The 21,441-nt window shown below is 39.3% G+C and overlaps 2 protein-coding genes across 2 annotated transcripts; one reads left to right on the forward strand and one right to left on the reverse strand.

Moving 5' to 3' along the window:
* Positions 1-268: 268 nt before the first annotated feature.
* Positions 269-9,935, reverse strand: LOC144215702 (rho guanine nucleotide exchange factor 7-like). Its single transcript, XM_077744829.1, has 22 exons — positions 9,617-9,935; positions 9,008-9,091; positions 7,198-7,282; positions 7,004-7,119; positions 6,685-6,889; positions 6,126-6,217; positions 5,575-5,669; positions 5,329-5,424; positions 4,399-4,521; positions 4,126-4,264; positions 3,982-4,041; positions 3,749-3,895; positions 3,583-3,669; positions 3,372-3,450; positions 3,131-3,261; positions 2,849-3,055; positions 2,665-2,758; positions 2,494-2,583; positions 1,469-1,627; positions 1,179-1,275; positions 1,007-1,061; positions 269-944 (listed from the first exon to the last, which is right to left on the reverse strand). The coding sequence occupies exons 1-22, from the start codon at positions 9,779-9,781 to the stop codon at positions 822-824; spliced, it is 2,529 nt and encodes an 842-aa protein (XP_077600955.1). The 5' UTR covers positions 9,782-9,935; the 3' UTR covers positions 269-821.
* Positions 8,771-21,207, forward strand: LOC144215621 (protein-tyrosine kinase 2-beta-like). The gene is made up of 31 exons (XM_077744708.1): positions 8,771-8,902; positions 10,506-10,639; positions 10,715-11,036; positions 12,153-12,331; positions 12,497-12,584; positions 12,689-12,768; positions 12,839-12,901; positions 13,039-13,093; positions 13,160-13,300; positions 13,938-14,009; positions 14,100-14,201; positions 15,009-15,126; positions 15,191-15,221; positions 15,473-15,498; positions 15,594-15,641; positions 15,720-15,814; positions 15,902-15,980; positions 16,055-16,155; positions 16,530-16,645; positions 16,720-16,820; positions 16,884-16,973; positions 17,898-18,102; positions 19,435-19,525; positions 19,598-19,645; positions 19,731-19,853; positions 19,922-19,954; positions 20,105-20,129; positions 20,199-20,239; positions 20,304-20,438; positions 20,502-20,582; positions 20,673-21,207. Exons 3-31 carry the CDS (start codon positions 10,833-10,835, stop codon positions 20,904-20,906), a joined length of 2,805 nt encoding a protein of 934 aa, XP_077600834.1. The 5' UTR covers positions 8,771-8,902; positions 10,506-10,639; positions 10,715-10,832; the 3' UTR covers positions 20,907-21,207.
* The last annotated feature ends 234 nt before the right edge of the window (positions 21,208-21,441 follow it).

The raw sequence follows: 21,441 nt of genomic DNA on the forward strand, positions 1-21,441 counted from the left end.
GCAGCCAATATAACCACATTTGTACATTTTTGATAGCCTATTTAGGCTATACTCTCTCTTATAGAACATCAATTTGACACAGAAAACTACAGGCAATCAAGCACGTCAATGCAATGTGTGTCTTCATAATTTATCCTGTTGTCCTCATTCCTTGACTGATCTTGTAATCATCCCGCAAATCCCAAAAGCCTTCCAACAGACAAATGAAAATGTCACCTTGTTGGTTGTGATTTGAATGTGTTAAGAAATAATAACAGAAATAGAAGACTATCGTTGGAGGAATTTTATTTGACACATTATTGAAATAAATAGGCATTTGATTGTTGGACATCATTAACATTAAAACAGACTTGGAATCAGATGCTATTAAATAGATCATTTACAGTTACATTGCATCATACAGCTTTTGAGGTCATTAGTGACAAAATGTGTATTTTCTGGCATATATTGAAAAGTGTTTAAGTTTGGAAAAAAAGGAATGCTTTCTTTGTCTGTTGGCAATTTTTAGTGTGATTAGGTCAAGTGTAGAAAATCTGATTAAAAGAATACAGAATATAAAAAAGACAATATTAACAAAAAATAGTATTCATTGAATTGCATATTTGACATCATAAAAAAAAATGTATTGCTTTGGTTTAGAAACCGCACACTAATTACCATTGAACATTTTCAGTAGGTTGCCTGAAATAGGTCATTTTAACGGGCAACAATGTCCTCGGGCAACAATGTCCTCTTGGCAACTAGCTCAGTGACTCACACGTTTAAGGTCATCGTGGATGATACGGCCTCAATTTTCTCCAAGATTCAAAGTAATGTTGGTTTCAGAGGTTTGTCTCATCCCAGGTTGGGTCATTCAAGTTCTTCAAAACCCTCCTTATGACCCTCTCAAGCTCTTTCCTGGCCCTTTGCTCCTCCTCGAGTGTCCTTTTCATCCTCTTGTTGTCCTGAAAGACCACAAAAACATGGTTTCCCTACTTCCTTTATCCAGCAAAGTGTGTGTACTTACCTGTTTGAGTTCCTGGACTTCATCCCTCAAACTGTAGACAGTGTCTACCAAACTCCTGTAACCAGAATTTGATATTCTTTTGACATGAGGGAAAAAAAATGACTATCCACATTGATCTGTTGGTACATATTGTGAGCACTCGTAAACACCATATCACATGCCTCTGTCTCACCTCTCTTCCATTACGGTTTGTCCGTTGCTCTTGGTTTCCTCCACTATGATCTTCTCCTCATCTGGGAACAACATATGCACATCTCTCCTGCTGGAACCTATTTCAAAGCAGACAACAGTGTAAACTATTGTGTCTTCTTTTAATGCCATGCTACAACATGCATATAAAACAAGAAAACATCAGACACATACATGCAAACACAGCAGATACGGACACTAGAGGACTAACTCTATAGGCACACTAGCCAGGTTGCCATTGCTTTATTCTGACTTGCTACACTGAAATCTTACGAGAAATCGAGGCAGTCCTGTAACTAGTGGCAGTCCAGATACTGTCATAATCCGAGTCTTCTGATTGGTCGGAAGGCGGCAGGTTGCCCGGGATGCCAACAACGACGAGGCTGGAGTCAGCGAGCACGTGGTTGTGCATGAGGTCAGTGCCTTGCCAGGCTGCGCCCGCAGTCACCAGTGGGGGTGCATAGGGCAATGATGGAGGGGGAACATGAACCGCAGAGTTGGGATCCAAAAAAAATAAAAAAAATAGAGGGGTGCCCCCCAGCCCCATAAATAAATCAACATCAAGCCCCAAAAAAGTACATGGGGAAAATACATTTAAAAAAAACGTGGACCATGATTGGGAGGCATAAATTAAAGTAACATGTATATACAGTAACGATGAAAGGCAAGAGTATATGATTTAATGGATGAATGAAAAAGGGAGGAGAGAGAAAAGCTTTTCTTAAGAGTTGATGCTGAGAATAAAAAGATTCAGAGGTAAGCATGCATTTTGAAACATTGTCTTGATAACTTCAGATTTTAAGTAGCCATAACTCATTTCATTTCGCTTAAATAACTTATTTTGAGCATTGCGAGCTCATGTTTACCATGTTAATCTTGGTAACATGATTAAATGAGTTCAATTGATTTGCATGATGAAATTAGTGGGCCAAAAATGCATTTTTGAGTAAACTGAACCTAATAATTGATAAATTGCGTAAACCTAGCTTTGATTCGATCACTGCTGGGAGCAACTTATATAATATTGATGTCCCGATTCAATTCTCGCCAGATGTGGCTATTTTTGGAGTATTAGATGTAATTACAAGATCGGATCCAATACAGTATTCATGAGGGTTTTCAGTAGTGTTGCATTAAAGTACTTAAATTGAAGGCCATTAAAACTTGAAAATTCAAGTAAAATTGGCTAACCTAAACTCTTTTCTTTTCTACATGATAATACATGATATACATATTTTTACCTTGCCATAGTGAGGCAACCCATGTTTGTGTATGCTGAAAGTGTGTTTGTAACTCACTCGAGTTGAGTGTCTGTCGCGTCCTGGCACTGGTGCAGTACGCCTCAATTACTTTCAATATCTGAGCGTCTTCTTCGAGAGCCGCTGTGCCTGAAAGAAAACGACGGACTAGAGATTTGACTAAAGCCCATCAAGACATTTATGCGAACAGGTACATTGAACCCTACTTACTCTTTCTAACAGAGAAGTCTTCCTCTGACGGTTTCCTCTCTGGTTTCCTCTTAGGAAGCAATTTCTTCATATTCTTTGGACTCTTGCTCATATCCTGCCATTAAAAAATATAGGAGAGTAATTAGTACCACGAAGCACAAAAGGCTTAAAAAGTTCAAAGTTTAAGTGGTTAATCAAGAAGCACCTCCTTGTTGTAAAGAGCGGCAGATGGCCGGAGAGGAGGCGCGGGCCGAAGGCAGCTCATGCTCCAGGGTTTTGGGGTATTTGGAGGTTCCATTACCCCCCACGTGGAACTGCCTCCACATGAGGAAAGATGGGGGAGGGTGTGGAAGCCGCTACTGCCGCTTCGAGACTCTGAGTGTCGGGAAGGCGTGATGGGCAGAGAAGGCAACTGGCATATAGAGACGGACGGCAGGGGTCAAATGTGAAGTTCTCTGGGTTTTAGGAGGAGAAAAGGAGGACTTACAGTGTGACACACTGACTGAGTCTTGTATGAGTGAGCAGCATGCGTGTGTGTGTGTTTGGTGAGAAGGTCTAGCCAGTCCAGCAGATCCTGCTGACTGTTGCACGCTACTTGCATCCGTTCACACTGGGTACCTGCACAGCACATGTATAGATACACAACCTTTCAATGTTTTTCTCCATGGTCCAAAACTATAAAGACATTGATCTCCAAGTCACAAAACACATAGAATAGAAAGTCAGACCAGAAATTTCGAAAGCATTCCTCATGGTTTCACCATCTTCTAACTGGGAGATCAGCATGCCTGAAAGTGGCATCTTTCCCTGCAAAAACAAAACGTTACATTACATTTTCAACATTTGGCAAACTTTTAAAATCCTGTTCTCCCTTGATTTGAATAATTACTATACTAGATTGGAATGTTTATCCAAACATGGAATAGTATCAAACTAAACCTGATAAATGAAGCCACTCATCCTCAAGCTTGCTGAGAGGAAAAGGAGAGTGTGAGGGAAGAGCACAAGGTAGCGTTCACTCCACTCCTAAAATACATACAAATTGCCTCTTATATGGTGCACTATGTTGTAACTCAGTATGTGGTCAAAATGCTCCAGAGGTCACCTGACAGTTCTGATAGCAAACAGCAGCCTGGGACATGTGAAGAACAGGGCCGAGAGTCTTGATGTCTTCCCCTTCCCAATTCCTGATTGGCTCAGTTAAAATCTGTAACTCCAGGTCCTTCTTCTTCCTCACTTCCTGACACATGGCCTGAAAAGGAAAACGAGAAACGGCACTCCGTGATGAATTCACTTAGTTTGACTTAGTCGGACTGATGGCTAAGTTCTTCGTCCTACCGCCAGACTTTGAAACGATGCCATGCAAACATGGAGGTCCACTCTGTCTGGGTGTTGCTCCTGAAACCAAAACCATAAAACTTTTCTGTTTCCATTGTTAAGGTAACAAATCACCATCAAGTGTCTTCTTCAGAATGGATGTACCTCCATGTGTCTGTCCATTTCCTTCAGCAGGGTTGGATATCGCTCTAGGCGAGTAAAGGGTTTACTCAAGCTGGTGGTCAACGTTAGAATCCCTGGACTTGATGCTCCTTTGGACTCCATGTACTCCCCCAGCTCCTCACTGCATAACGGGCAATTCAGATGTTTTCTCTGCCTAAGTCGTGTTTCTTAAGTCCCTTTCCCCTTGCATTACCCAACTATTATGGGCTAACCCTAAGACATCAAGGAATTGCCCATTGCACAAGCCATTCTGACCTTTGTTGGGTGAGAACATTGACAGCAGATGGATGATTTGAGCAGTAAGCCACGTAAAGATACTTCATTTGGGGCAGTAAATTTAAGAAGAAGCCGCCTATCCTCTGCTGACATTCTGGAAGCCTAAAATAAAAAAGAAAACAGCACATAAATATGTAATACTTTAAGTGATTTGACACCAACATGACACTGTGATACTTACAAAAGATGTCCAAACACTAAAAAGTCAAATGAACACACCCAGTTTCAAGGATGTGAGACATTGTGCTAAAAGTGGATTTTAAAATTCCACACACCCTTATTCAAATGCCAATGTCAACTCTCCCTTTTATCATGTCTAATAAAAAAATAGCAATCCACCAAAGAGGTTAAATGCCAATAAGTTAAACTTTTTGACTCGAATTGCTACTACATGTACTGTGGCCCAAACAAAAAACAGTTGATCATAAAAAGAGCACCACCCTTGCTTCACTATGTACTATGGTTATGGCCCTTGATTTTCTAGGGCTTTGTTTTCAGAAGTTGGGCAAGGTGAGGGAAATTATAAACAATGACTCTTCATGCTTTAAGACAGAAATCAAAGAATAAAGTATTAAGAAAAAGCCTTCCAGAAAAACTGAATATATATATAAGGGTTAAGTATTTATTATCTCCATCCAATCAGGTGAGAAGGCAGTTAGTAAACTCTGAATATAACCTCAATACCAATTATAAGGTGTGGACACTTGTGCAATCGCATAAGGTGAGTTTTTTTTTTGGTTTTTGTTTTACATCCCTGTGATATTTTCCCCCCAATTCAATTGTACAGGTCCCATTTATAATACAAAATCTTTTGAAATGATTCATCTCGGTCACATCCTTTTTATAAAAAACGAACTGAAAAGGTCGAATGTGAGCTTCTGAACAGACAAAACAAATGCAGCCACTGACTTTGTATGCTCTTCCAAAGATTGAACCAGCAACTGCTGGAATGTAGAGATCTCCTCAAGGTTTCCCTGAATGTGGCTGATGTCAGCACCACTCAGCCTGTAGAAAATCAAGTAGTAAACATTTATAATTCAAAAGTTATCTTCGACTCAATTTTCCATTTTCTGTACAAATATTCTGGTCTGTATACACTGGTGTGCTGCTGTTTTTCTTAATATTCTTGAGAAAATATCTCAAATGTAACTTGACCTATCTGTTGGCTGCAGCGTACGCAGGTAAGACCCCAGAAGACTTTGTAGTTCTCTTGAATATTCAGTCTCTGCTTCCAAGATATTCTGGAGAACCTTAAACACACACAAATAAAATTCAACAAATGTACACTAATAAAAAAATAAAAGTATGTAGGAGGTCATTTATTTCAGGATCACATTTTGAGTCTTTTTCATTAACAGCGAATCCAAGGGAGGTCAGTTAGCTCGTTAGTAAGATAGATTCAGATAGGTTAACTGAAGACGGGAAGCCTGGAAAGACTGCGGAAGCTTGCATTATTAAAACACTTGCACACATCAAGAGGAGCAAAGAATCTCTGGCATAGCTGCCCCAGAAACCATTGGAACGAAAGAAATAACCTACATAATGACACACACAGACGCGTGTGTATGCAGTAGATCAATTACAAACACGAATTGATTGCAACTGATTACAAAAGCACAACCCTGGCATTAGATGGAAAACTGAAAGAAGATAGAAAAGCAATGGACACTGTCACCGTGTTTGGCACTATTACTTGTGATACTAACCACATTGTAGTAGGTCTTGCTGATGATGGAAGTGTCAAATCCTTTCGGAGGACTTTTAAGCGTCCCAGACTTTGGTTTGTCTGATGGCTTATCTGCATAGCAACAAATAAGGAGAGAAATTGTCAAAAAGGAGTAACACATTTATATATACACACACATAGAACTCATATTTCAGGAAGCACTGTTTAACGTCTGTCATAGGATTATGACCGCCAGCCTGGTAGTAAACAACCGACATTATCCAGACCAATCCACTGCCAGTCCTTTGCAAAGGAAATACATGTTTTCCCCACATTACATGTTCAGGATGTTCTGTGGGTGTGTATGTGTGTGCGTGTATCCTCTTTATCCTGGAACTTCCTGGCTTTGTTTGTCAGGCCCTTTCCTTCCTTGCTTTCCTCATGTTCTTTAAAAATAACACACAACATACATTTCTTCTCATTTGAGCTTGGATGTGTGTTTGCATGTGTGTCTAACTTGGACAAGTATGCATTTTCTAAGCAGAGAAGATGAGATATGATAGAGTTTTTGACATGTTGGGTGTAATTCCAGCACCAACCGCTTCCTTTCAGTTCTCGCACGTAGTTACTGGGGAACCAGCCGATCTTGCCGTTGAGTGATCCTTCCCACCAGCCCCCATCCTCCTGCCTGCTCACATTAATGATGTCGCCCTTGGAGAAAGACAATTCGTCCTCATTTGTCTGTTGGAAAGCGAAGCGTGCCTTGAAAAGAAAGTGGCCACACCCGCCGCCCTCAGACATGTCCTGCAACAGAGAAAATGCACATTCGGCAAAAATGCAGTAATATGACAAAAATCTTAAATGATTAGGTTGCGGAATGTTGTTGAGGAGAGCTATTTCCTTCTTGGTACAACTTACAAGGCTATGATACTGAGGTGGTTGCAGTTTGGAGGAACGATTTTGGCTGTTGAGAGAATCAAACGATTTAATCCTCAACGTGGCCGAGTGAGGCACAGACACAGGAACGTCGGATTCTGCAAACAATCAGCGATTTTAATTTCAAATCAAATCTTGAAGATAAAATGAAGGAGCATTTATGCAAACATTGTTACCTTCAGTGGCTTTGCTCAGTGCAACCAAAGAGTTTAAGACCTTGTTGAAGTTCACCCCCTGAAGGAGGTCATGGAGCTCAAATGCCTGCGAGATTTAGAAAATGGATATGTCCAATTACATTATTATATTTACATTCACCATCACAGTACAGGATCCAACAATGATATACGCCTGCCTGTGTTTCATTGTGTGGTTAATGATGCCATTCCTGCAAAAGTCTGATGCGGGATTACTCGGAGTCTGAGCTCCCCCTGGTAATCTCTCCATTACAAACTAAAGACGCATAGACACGTGAACCCATAAGCAAAATACCTAAAGCACCTAATCTGGTGGAAACAAAAAACAAAAAAAATTGTGACGGATAATGAACACTATTAATACTATTACTACTATTATTGGTTCAAATAAACAAATAAACCAATGAAATTCCTTGCTTAATCAGATTGATACTTAGAAGCAGCTGCTCTTATAAACTCTTCAACCTGCACAATTTGCATAAGTTCACTTCACGTCATATTTATTGCTATAATGTGGTATTCAATGAATCTGCATTACAACATGTTCTGCTGCTATTGCCATACCCATTAGCTCACTAAAGCTTCTGCTGTTACATTGACTGAAAATGAAATTTATTGGCTTCATTGATAGTAACGTGAAGGTACTCTGGGGCCTTGATTTCATTATTCAAATCATTTAACTCATGGCCAAGTTCTACAATTGCAACGGTCATCAAAAAAATCTCTCAGCCCCAACAGAGTCAGAGGTCCACCATGATTGGAAAGACAGAAAATTGTCTGCATGTCAGCGGGCTGCCACTAATAGAGGCCTTGGCGTCCAGCACCATAGTTGACATCTAATCAACCTGATTGGAAAATCCACTAGCTGCATGACATTTTGCATTACATCACCCTATTACACTCCTCTCTTTCATCCTTCTGTTCTTCACTATGGGTTTTTCCCCTCTAGTCATGAATATGGTCGTTTTCCCCGATTCCGGTACACAAATGAATCATGTCTTACGTAACGTGATATGTTTGATTACAACTGCACTTGAATCAATAGCCTGTGTGTGCTCTGTAAGTTAGAAAATAGCAATACATTTGCTGACACATTCTTTAATATATAGCATTTTCAATATTTGGACTAGCATTTGGTGATTAAAAAAAAGAAAACGCTACAGAGAAACACCTACAAAATAAAGTCTAAGATTAACAGCCTCGGGGGTCAAAACAGAAAGAGTGCTCCCCTCCTGTTCCCATGACTACCACTGACAGGTTACGTGAACTCAATTCAATTAACTTAATTACTCTTTCATGCACAAAATGGAATAGCTGGAATCAAGATCCTATTTGTGTGTGTTTTTAGAACCCTGCAGGTGTGGTCGGAAATAATCACATAGCTGTCCACTTTAATAGTGTCCCTAAATGGGTAATGTGGGTTTATTTATACTACAGTCATACACTGGTGACGAGTTAAGCCCCGCCCCCGCACCCTCCCACACTAACACTAAAGTACTTATATAGTTATAAGTGGATATTCCGTGTCTGCATTAAGTGTCTACCCAGTGAAAAACAGTGAAAAACACTGTTATTTTTCAAAATCAAACTCTCATGCACCGTTGCCGTGTTAATGTGAACGTTTCCTGCAAAATAGTGCGCACCTGTACAGTCCGTTACGACGAGAGACACACCTGATGACCAACAGGTTCGGAAACAAGTATTTCAAAAATAGCCCGAATAATGAATATCAAAGTATGGAAGTATAATTTCAACTTATTCAATGATTTTAACATTAAATACAGCCACCTACCTCTACGCCGAAAGTCCCGACACCTTTGATGAATTCGTTTATGTTCAGCTGAACCTCGCTGTCACTTCTCGGTTCCTGAAAAAACTACGGATAAAAAAGTCACTCGATCAGAGCAGAATAATACTCATGATTTAAAAATATGTATATATTTATAACAAGGGGCACTTAGAAATAAATTTTACACGGAAATAATTTTTGTTTTGGCTTGTCTTCTAGCACTTGTCTTATGGCTATTTACGAGCGTTACCTTCAATACCTGCCTATTTTTCCGGTAAAACTTTCAGACTAAAAACCATATTAGTGGTAAACAAATTGTGTTGCATTATTGAGTTTGTGTGGTTTATTTTAAAACGAAACATCGCAAATAATATCACAAAGAATAGGTCGTGGTTATCTAGTTTTCAAGACTAGTATTGCCCATAAATGTGGATATCAGTGATGGCCTTTTATTTCGAAAGAGATATGTCTGACCTTGTTTTACAAATGAGAGGACCTCATAATTCATTTACTGTTCAATCATTTATCACCTAGCCATACTTTGCCCCCGATAACAAGCCAAAATGGTTCAGTTGTGTATTTTATTCTTTGATCATTTTTGCAATGACTCACTTTTTCCGTCGTTCCCGGTCTTAGTCGTTCCAGCAGCCTGCACAGGACCACCCCGTCCTGCAGAGACGTACGGAGGAAAGCCTCCGGATCTGAGATGCTCTTTTTGGGAGACTCCAGGACCCCTAGCGTGATGAGCCACGTTACAGTCTGCTCAGCCGCGTTCATCGTAGACTCAGAAAGCTCGTGGGCCGATCAAATGTTTCTTTTAAAAATGGAAGACGTGAAGAATAGTCAGTGCAGCGTCCACCTCATTGTTGAATCACCACAGCTCAGCTATTACAATGTCAAAAAATGGATGGATTCTCTCTCTCTCTCTCTCTCTCTCTCTCTCTCTCTCTCTCTCCTCCCCTCTCTCACTCGCTCTTCAATTACATTAGCTGAAAATTCATTTACAAGTGGCGTTTGTGTTGCATTTGTGTAAAACTGGGTAACACCACCACCTGGTGGACAAAGACTTGAAGTGGACCTAATTCGTCCATCTCAGGTCAGGCTTTACTCACTTTGAGGCCACCAGACCAGAATGCTACACCAACAGTGTGGGTCTTTCATCCAAAGGAGAACTTGAAGGGGGCAGTTGGGACCCCATCATCCGAGCCTCAAAGGCTTGAAAGTATGAAAAGAAAGACAAAGTTGCATAATTTGGCCACTTTTTGACCTCATGAAGGCCTTATCAGATACCAGACAATAATCACAAGAATTTCAAGAGAGCCTTTACACTGCCGTATTAATGTTTCATTTTCGATAACCTCAAAACCATCAGTTCATTTTTTGTCAAATATCTTGCAACATGCAATCGAAAACTCAGAGCAACACAGCAAATCATTATTGCTGTCAGTTTTTCTGTCAGTGGCTCTTCAACTTCCTTGTTTGTTGCTTCCTCTTTCAACAGCATTTGGTAACGGATTTGGCAGAAAATAATTCTCGTGTGACAGACTTTCAAAAAGGAGCAGCCTATTTTTGACAACTTTTATTTTTTGCATTTTGAAGTCATCGTGTGGCACTGGTGCCATTTGCACGAGATGGGTGAGTACATGAGAGAAAGTACTTCACTTGCTAGAGAAATCCAAAACCTTGATAGAATCTTCTGTCTTTCTGCAGCACCAGTTTGTCAATTCATGGATGTTTGACGAACTTGTGGTATTTGCAATTCTGGCGATACCTGTCTAAGTATAGTTTTCATGCTGGGGTTGCTTGAGTGTGTACATGTTTGTCTGAAATGTCAGGAGTTAGCAACACTTTGTCCTGGAGGAGCATGTCTCCTACTGGGCATCCAAAGACCCCAGAAATGCCCCCTACAGCAACTATGGGCAAGAAAGGCATCTTCTTGGTGAAGATTATCAAAGTTTGTTTCCTCAGCAACAGTTTCAACCTCGGCAAGAACTTCAAACTGGTCCGGTGCGTCGAAGGAATGACAGTTGGGGTATTTTTCAACTACTACAATGCTAACTAACCTGAATTGTTCAGTATTTAACCTGTTTTATTCTGTTTTGTGGAGTCAGCTTGTTGTATTCAAAAGTCTTTAAAATATTTGGTATTTGGTAACAAGTAAGGTGGGGATTTTTTTTTTTAAAAGAAATATTTAAAAATGAACTACGGCCGCCTGGTTGACTTCCTAAACCTCCCATCAGTTCTTAGGCAATGAACGCATAAGCAAAGATTGTGCATGCATTTGACAAGTCTGAAATGATTTCATATAATTATCCGTCCTGAGACGATTAAATGCTTTTTCATCTCTATATCATCAAAAATACAGCCACAATTAATGAATCAGCCCTCGTACAAAAATATATATGTTGGGCTCATAGTTGGATTAATCCTGGCCCATGCTACCAAGTTTCTAAACAATAGATTTCAATGTTACTTTGCACAAAAAGAATAAGAACAATTACTACCACTATTTCAGTGGTGACTTGGGAGCAAAAAAAAAACAGTGATTCAAAGAAGGCCACGGTTGGCTTAGGTTTGCCACATCCGCTGACAGTTCTGAGGTTGAGATTTTTTTTAATATTCAGTGATCCTGCTTAATGTTTATCTTTCTAGTTTCCCCACACATTTTACAATATATAAATAAGGTGGCACTCCGATGACTGGCGAGCATGTCCGCCTGACAGTTCTGAGATCGAGGGTCCAATCCCTGGTGTGGAGTTTGCATGTTCAGCATTGTTTTTTTTCCTCTCACATCCCAAAAAACATGCCTGGTAGGCTGGTTGCACACAACTAGTGTGAGCATAAGTGGTCATTTGCCTCATTGCTCCCTGCCATTGGCTTGTGAGAATAAGTAGAATGGAAATTCCCAGCAATTTACTGGTGCCCAATCTAGGGTGCACACCAAATCAACCAGTGGCAACAAAGTTGCTTATTTAGTTCAATAGTGTTGATTTTACGTTGAGGGATTGACAAATACTTTCTAAACTGCACTTTCTCTCTCTAAGTGTCTTTGTTGCATTGAATAATTGTGCAAAATGTTGATGTATTTTCAAGTCTTTAGTTTCACAGTCACAAATATCCCCCGGACTGCAACAATCTTCTCTCATAGGATGTCATCAGCATTGTCTTGTCCAGTGGCTGCGTGGGTCCAGGCATAAAGCACAACCTCTGTTACGGACTCCTCCTCAAACACCTCAAGTCATCGGAGATACACTGGCTACATCCAGACTTGACCATGGCTGAGCTCATACAGAGATATGAGGACCAGCACCTGGAAGCAGAGTGGAGGTCTGTACGCCTTGTTTCTTGTCATCGACAAATGAAACTGTGATATTGTGTGGCAACGCTTTCACGCTGGTGTATTCCAAGCGTGTAGAATGATGTGGAACAATGTTGAATGCTTTAACTTTAGTCAAAGGATTACAACAATGGTTGATTAGTATTTTCTTTTAGATATGACTTAAGGATCAGATACATTCCAAGAGACTTCTTAGAAAAATTCCAAGAGGACAGAACTACAATGCTTTACTTTTACCAGCAGGTCAGTTATGCTTTTTGAAGCACTCGTGCTGTCTTTTAAAAATGTGAAATTGGTTGTAAGAGACATTAAACAGAGGGTTTATTTATTTATTTATGTATTCACAGCTACGTAGTGATTACATTCAGCGGTTTGCCTCCAAAGTCAGCGATGGGATGGCTCTACAGCTTGGTTGTCTGGAGATTAGGTAGTGCATAATTTCAAGCACATGCATTTGTCTTCTGTATTAAAAGGAATCATTTTCAATGTGCTGACAGGAGATTTTACAAAGACATGAATCCAAATGGACTGGAGAAAAAGTCCAACTTTGAGCTTTTGGAGTAAGTCAGTGCACAGTGTTTTAATACCCTTTTAATATGTGTATTTATTAAAACGGCCAATGTGTGCCATGTCAACTAAACAGAATCTATGCTGTAGAATTTTCATTCTGTTTCATAATGTGAATTTCCTCTTTAAGGAAGGATGTGGGACTGGACCTGTTCTTTCCAAAAGAACTTATCAGCAGCATGAAGGTAGATTCCATTATTATGGATTGTAAAATGTGTAACCCTAACTGAAGGCTAACTTCTGACTTCCAGCCTAAGCAGCTGCGACGCATGATCCGCCAGACATTTCAGGGCTACGGCACTCTGAACCAGGATCAGTGCATGGCCAGGTTCTTCAGCACTCTGGCTCAGTGTTACAACTATACTCAGGAGAGATTTGCCTGCCAGCTGGTGGTGAGTCTGTGCGAAATGACGGCAGCCTCTTGCTCTTTATTTCTACCTCCTAGTGGTTTATATGGTTCTCACGTAACGTGTGAAAATAATCTATCACTATCTTTTTGTGGGTAATCTCTTAGACCACTCAAACTTTTGCGCAAGGCCTGCTTTGTGCTACAGCAGGGGTCGGGAACCTATTTGATGCAAAGAGCCGTAAACAATTCATATTTTTTAAATGTTACTCCATTAGAGCCATGCTCCATCCGAATTTAAAAGCCAACGTACATGAAAATGTGTGCCTTTTTTAGTCACTTTACCACTTTTAAAGTACAAAAAGTATCTGAATTATTTTGACAACATTGTTACGTTGTTGCTAATCAATGAGTATCAATGAGAAAATCCATGCTAAAGAGTGTAATGAGAAAAAAAAGGCGCTGGGGGTAGTGTCAATGCCATAATACCAACGTAATGCTCCTATTCCTGTGCTTTATCACCAGTAGTTTCCATAGTTTACCTCACAGGTTAGTGGAGAGCCATATGCACACATCAAAAGAGCCATGTGTGGCTCCCGAGCCATAGGTTCCCTACCCCTGTGCTACAGCATATTCCTATGTGCAAAATCATTTCTTAAATGTGACTGCGTGTTCCTCTTAAGCATGGTTGGGGTGTAACAATAGACCTAGTCATCGGATCTGAAGGTATCAGTCAGCAAACTGGAAACTCAACAGTAAGCTCATTCTCTTTCAATTTAACGAATTACTGCTTTCTAGGACATGTTAAAAAATAAATATATGTGTACATATTTCTATCCCCTAAGCCCATCCGCTTGGCCACATTCTCTCAAGTGAGCAGTGTCTTGTGCACTGCAGAAAGCGATGGCCGTGCTCTGCTCACCGTATACATAGAGGGAACTACGCAGGTAACTTGGCCTATATGGCAGCCGTTTGTAATGTGTATCTACAAAATGTATTATTCTCTATTAACTACCAAAAATGTTTGGAAAACAACCTGATGACGAGATTTTTCTCATCATCAAAAATAAAATGATACAATCCAGAACCTTGATTAGAAAGGAGGAAAATTTATTAGACAGACGGGATTGGCCTCAGCATCCCCCGCGACCTTAATGAGGATAAAGCGGTTCAGAAAATGAGATGAGATGAGATTTTCTCATCATCAGATTGTTTTCTGAACATTTTTTGGTAATTAATGGAAAATAATACGTTTTGTAAAAACGTATGAAACCCAATTAAACTTTATTTCACAATATTGTTTTCCAATAGAGTCCAATATTGTTTTCTAAACATTTTTTGGGGTGAATAAAAAAATTGTAGATACCTATGAAACCAATTAAATTTTATTTCACAATAATAATAATAATAACATATACTTACCATTTTAAATATGTAAGTGTTTTGCTTAAGTATCAAAGCAATCGGCCATATTTTATAACTGGTAATCCAGTTCTAATCATGATTCTGATTGTGTTATTTATGTATTTTTTTTACATATACATATTCTTTGATTGCCCCAGATTACATATGACAATAATATGATTAACAGTAATAAATTCAATTATATTTTTTATTTTATTTACATAAACAAGCGATAAGAAATAATACTATTTACTATTTACCCTTATGGAAGGGTTCCTTCTCACACAGCCATGCTGCTGTGGCCTCCTTCTTGTGTAGTTGTGAATTAAATAACTTTTTCTACTCCACAGCCTCTTTCAGTGAGTACTGAGTCTATGGCTGTCGCGGAGAACATGGCCAATTTCATCGACGGCTTCTGCCAGCTGGAATGCAGCCATCGTGGCTCACTCATTACCAGGCCAAATAAAGGTATACCTTGGAAATAATTGACCAATCCTGTAACCCATATAACAGAATGTCTCTATTCTTCCAGTGAGACAAAAACTCCCTGAGATTCCAAAACAGTGAGTTCAACTTTTCCAAGTAACCCTTAAAAAATGTACTTTGGATGTATACTAACTCTAATTAATTGTTAAAAATTCTATACTGTGCTTGGTTTCATTTATAAAGGCTCTTTTAACTTGGTCTCTGATATTTCGAAATTACAATATATTACTATAATGTGATACACTTCTTAAGAAAAGCATATTAATTGCAATTTTAATGACCTTGCTTTGAATTTTCATCTCAAAACATGATATTTGACCTCTTTTAGCAATGATCCCACTGGACCACCAAAAGGTTTGATACCAATCATGCACACTTTCAATAAACTTATTTTCCTACACACTAAATATTTGTATTTAAGTTTTGAACATTATTCTTTCTGTCTTCAGGTTCAGATATTTATGCTGAGATTCCTGACTCCACAATAGACGCATGTGGTGAGAGACCTAATGATACTTAAAAAAATAACGATACAGCGAAAATATATACTTTTTAAACTGTGTCTGTAAATTTAGAACAGCAAAGGATCTCCCGAGTGGATGTAATTGTAGGTTCAATCCTGGGTGAAGGCTTTTTTGGAGAGGTTCATGATGGTGTGTATAAAAGTAAGGTGAGTTTATCTGCAAGTTTTAATGTTAATGCATAGCCTAACTACTTTGAGTTAACTGACTGCAGTGACTGTGTTTTGTGTTTAAAGACAGGCACGATTCGAGTAGCCATCAAAACCTGCAAGGACTGTTCAGCAAGCGTGAAGGAAAGGTTTCTCAGTGAAGCTGGTCGGTAAATATTAATGTGAGATTTTCCCAAAATATATTAGACACGCAAGTGCTTCATGCCACTTAAATTTCAGCTTTGATGAAAAATCTGGACCACCCGCATATCGTACGCCTGCTTGGAGTGATTGATATTGATCCAGTCTGGATTGTCATGGAACTCTATGAATATGGAGAAGTATGCATTTTTAAATACTTGTGGTTGTCTCATATTGTACTATATATGCTACAGAAAGACAAAAACTAGTTTCCTACGAGCCATGTTCACAACATGTAATACTTTTCCACATACACTATCATCAAAGTACATACTTTAACATATTTCTGAGGTTGTGAGCAGTGTAGAAATCAGAGCAATCTTATTGGTTGCTTTGAAAGTTATTGTGCTTTTTATGGGAGCTTTTCCCTTTCAATTATCTTAGCTTTAAATGATAAAAAATGATAAGTCCAGAAAAATACAATGCTTATCCTTGTCAGGGTCAGCAGTACATTACTTTGACCCATTCCAAATCCTTTCAGTAATTTGGTTTTTATTTGTGTTTATGGTGTCAGCTGGGAAAATATCTGATGGATCGCAAATATATACTGACAACATCTACGTTAATCCTATACTGTCTGCAAATCTGCAAAGCATTAGCATACCTGGAAAGCCTCAACATGGTGCACAGGTATATCCAAATGATTATTTTCCTCTAAAGATTGCAGCTTTTACTTCATTCTGCATTCTGCTGCCATTTTGTAGAGATATAGCGGTAAGAAACATCCTGGTGGCATCTCCTAAATGCGTTAAACTTGGGGACTTTGGGCTCTCTCGCTACATCGATGACCAGGATTACTACAAAGGTAAAGTGATTTTCGCATATTTTGGCTGCCAACCTTTTGAAACGTCTCTCTTTACACGTGCAGCGTCTGTTTCACGATTGCCAATCAAGTGGATGGCGCCAGAATCTATCAACTTCCGACGTTTCACCATTGCCAGTGATGTCTGGATGTTTGGTTAGAGACCCTTTAATGCAACCTTTCTTATGTACTTTTAGATTAGATTAGTAGCAGTAGCAAGACAGACACAAGACACACAAGACAATGTAGACCTTGGGATGAAACTGGAGCCACACTCAGGAAGTGACTGCTGACTGAGACTGAGGTTACCACATAGTCCCCCAGTATTCTGGAGGTTTAAAAGGTGTTACAAGATGTGTTTTTGAGATACGAATGTAACATACTGTCGTAATGTCAACTGAATTTTTAATCAGACATAGGCATTGTTGTCATCATTGACTTGACAAAAAGCCTAATAGTCATCATACCCAGCTGCGTAAGCCGAAATTGTATAGTGCTTCTCCACAAGTTCGCCTTCCCAGGCAATACCCATTAATTGACATATTCAGACTTGTTAGCACTCCGCCACGATGGAAACATCGCATCACCTCTTGAGCGCCATCATTATTCACTATCAATATTGCTTAAAAAATATTACAATATTGCTTAGAAAATATTACAATATTGCTTAAAAAATATTACAATATTGCTTAAAATGTAAGGAAAATTAGATAAAATAACAAGTAATAATTACATAAAATAAGATTTTTATACAATTAGAATATCATAACTATATTTAAAAAAAATACATGGAGCAACCAAAAATATATTTGAGTCTTGCAAATCTCAAGGAAAGGACATAAAAATAATAAGACATATGACCTTGCAATCAAAAGTGTAAAATAATTTAAATAAACGCTTTGTCTCATGCAATTGCATCCTTTTTATATTTGACTGATGCTGACAGTGAATGATCATGTTTCATTTTGAAATCCAATCCATTTTCAACTCGGAGGAATATATTGATACTCATTGCTTCACTGTCAATAGCAGCCCAACGGTCCACTAAAAGCATGTGTGTGCATGTGTGTGACAAAACAGGTGTATGTGTTTGGGAGATCTTCTCACCTGGCCAGCAACCATTCCTCTGGCTGGAAAACAGACAGGTTATCACTCAGCTGGAGTCCGGTGTCCGACTACCTAAACCAGTGTTGTGCCCACCTAGCGTCTACTCTCTGCTGACCAGCTGCTGGGCCTATGAGCCACACATCCGTCCCAGCTTCAGTCAGCTTGTCTGCTTACTGAGGTACTTGATTTCCCACTACATTTCTTACAAATTAAAAAAAAATATGATTGTTTTTGTGGATGTGCAAAGTGGCCGCAGTGGGTGCAGGTTTTCCTTCCAACTGAAGAAGAGGATATATTTCTACTCGTGTTATCTTAAAAGTGTAATCAATTGATTGTCGTCAGGTGCTGCTAGTTTAAGAAGAAACCTTATTGGTTAAAGTGTTTGTCCGGGAACAATTGGAACAAAAACCTGCACCCATTGCCGCCTTTTGTGGAAAAATTTGGACACTGCATGATTTAATTGGTGGCTGGTCAATTTTCTTTTAAATGGAAAAACATCACCTTCAATCAAATCAATCAAAATCCTTTATTGCCATTATACAACAGCTGCCCATAACGAAATTAGTGCTGCTACTCCCCTAAGTGCGTGTTTCAGTGAGTAATTTAAAAAGTCACGTCTGGGCAAGCTAATTCTAAAATATTGCACATTGTTATTGCACATAAGGGATTGTGTAAGTCGTGTTCATATCTCTAAAAAAAAATTGTCCAACAAAGTGAAAAAACTGAATTTCATTCATTTTTATTGCATAATAATGGAGAAAAAAATTCAATCTACAAAAAATTAAAATTATATCTACATAGTTACTATCTTAACCAATCACATGCGAGTATCTTAGAATGGCTGGCAGCCCTTCTTTAATGTCATAAAACTGAATTATCACATACACTTGTGTTTGAGTTTAGAAGTGTTTGTACATACTTGAAGGTACAAATGAAGTCGGAAAATGGCTGCACTCCTAAGTGCATTCTTTTTTTTTTTAAACAGAGACCTAAAAATAAATTGTGTTTAGACACCTAATTAATATGAGCAACCATCTTTGACATAAAGGTCATTTATACCAAGTGTTGTTATTCCCTAAAGGGACAGAAACCACAATAATCATGTGTATCCCAGTAGAAAGGATCTGATGTTTTTTAACACTAAATTTCTTTTCACTTCGATGTCACAGTGAATAAAATAAAAATAAATAAAAGCCACTTTGTGTTTCCAGAAAGTGTCTGCCTGACATGGTGGCATATTTTATTAATGCCAATGCTATTTTAGCCAATCGCAAATATTCCACATTGCAGACCTTTCCTGATTCTATCGGTAATAGAAATTGCTTCCATCATCAAGGACTGATTTCATAACATGGGCTCTTAAGCTGCATTTTTTTTTGCTCTCTGATAAAACATTTCTACATTGTCGGGGGTCAAATACATTTTCAATTTTATACATGAATAACTCAGTAATCCTATTTCACACGAATGATATTTATTACAAATGTTGACTCTCCCTTATTAATGAAAGGGACATTCTTCAAATGGAGGAGGAAGGCGCAACACATTTCATCTCATCTATCTCGCAGATGGACACTGACCCTACTGAGCCCCCTCCAAAGGTGATGACTGACCATAAGTTTCATTATGCATTATTATAACCTGTACCACCCTGTCTTATGACCACTTTTCAGCCTTCCAGAGTTGTGGGCGCAACCATCCCTCGTTTCTCACACATCCAGGTGTGTTTCACACATCTCCATGAATTGCAGAAAATCTCGCACGTGTGTCAAAATCAGCTTTTGTCTTGCGTGTATGTGTGTTTAGGGGACAACCTGGAATGTTCCGAGTTGGGAGAAAACACAAGAGCACATTGATGACACTCTTCGAAGACAAAGAAGAGAGATGGTGATAGATAGACAGTGGCTGGAGCAGGAGGAGCAACAACTGGTGATATGAACAACAATCACGCAAACACACATGCGCACAATGACGGAGAGTGTGTGTTTGTATTGCAGGATACGGCTGTGCATCAAGCCTCAAACATCAAGGTGCCATATTTCTTCCTACAGCTCAAACATTTGTTTTGCAACTATAGTGCCAAATGATTACGTGAAACAAACTGTTAAAACTCAAGTTCACCCTCTGTTGCTTTTGTTTTACCTTTTACAACATGACCAAACCCCCATTTTTATTTGCAGCTTCCAGAAAAAAAAGCATCTGACGGTAATTTCCCTTAGGTGAAACATCCCAAATGGTAACAGAATGTGTAAAATAGCACTTATTATGTTAAAGGATGTTCAGCTGCGTCTCCAGCGCCTCCTGACATCACATGGGTAAGTTTCAAGTCTTGTCTTTAGTATTCAGCTTCTCCATTTCAAGATAATAGTGGCGCTGTAGTCTTGTCCCACGGCAGTGTTGGACCGAACAGATGATCAGGTTTACTCTGGCGTCATGGCGATAGTCAGACAGGTGGTAAAGCTGAAAAATGAAGTCAACATGTTGCCCGCCTCAGAGTATCCCAACGCTATCAAAGTAAGTGTCTCCCATTATTGGGTACTTTCACAATGGATGAAAGCACCATTCCATGCAATTCAGGAAGTTGGCGTTACTCTCCGAAGTCTTATTCAACACGTCGATGATATTACGCCTTCCCTGCACAGCTCAGTTACAAACGAGGTATTGCACCTCTAATATCTTTCTAATGTATTTTTTTTTCATGCAGAATTCCCACAGGAAGACACATAAGGGAATGTGTTTTGTTTTCAGATCGCAGGCACAAAAAAGCTGCTGAACAAAGATTTAGGCGAGTTGATCAATAAAATGAGACTGGCCCAGCAGAATTCAGTGACCACGCTGAAGCAGGAGTGCCAACGACAGATGTTGGCCGCTGCACACACCCTGGCACTGAACTCTAAGAACCTGCTGGATGCCGTGGACCAGGCTCGAGTCAGGGCCAACCTGGCAAGGCCGGAACAAGATGACAACTGTTCCCTGGATTAAGGGGGTTGGTAAGGGTCTGTTCTGTGCTCCAGGATGTGTAGTACATGTAGAGCAATAAACACTCGGCCCAAATGAACTCAAGACATTTGCTCAAAAGTGGACCACTGCTACATTGCCATGGAGAATTCTTATTTACATAACTGTAAAATGTTTAGGGTGCTGTTTTAATGCACAATTGCAGTCTTGGTTTGTCTCCAAAACATCTCGCTGTTCCTGAAATCATTTACATCCTATTCAACCTGGTCACTCAACAACTTCATTGCAGCCAAAACTGCATATTTTAAATAAACAATCATGCCAACACTCGCCTGACTTTGCATGTTGGTTACAAAAACCATACAGCCATAAACGCTAGCATCATTCTTAAGTGTGCGTGAGGCATGTGCATAATTACATATCATACATTCAATCCCATATGGTTTTATTTCCACATCTGCACCAAGACTAAAGACTGACTAATAAAACGTGTTTTGAAACATGATACTGCCAAAAGCATTATGTCATCCCCATAAGTACAAGATCGCTAACCCAATTC

This window comes from Stigmatopora nigra, chromosome 1, assembly GCF_051989575.1.
Source record: "Stigmatopora nigra isolate UIUO_SnigA chromosome 1, RoL_Snig_1.1, whole genome shotgun sequence".
NCBI classification, from domain to species: Eukaryota; Metazoa; Chordata; class Actinopteri; order Syngnathiformes; family Syngnathidae; genus Stigmatopora; species Stigmatopora nigra.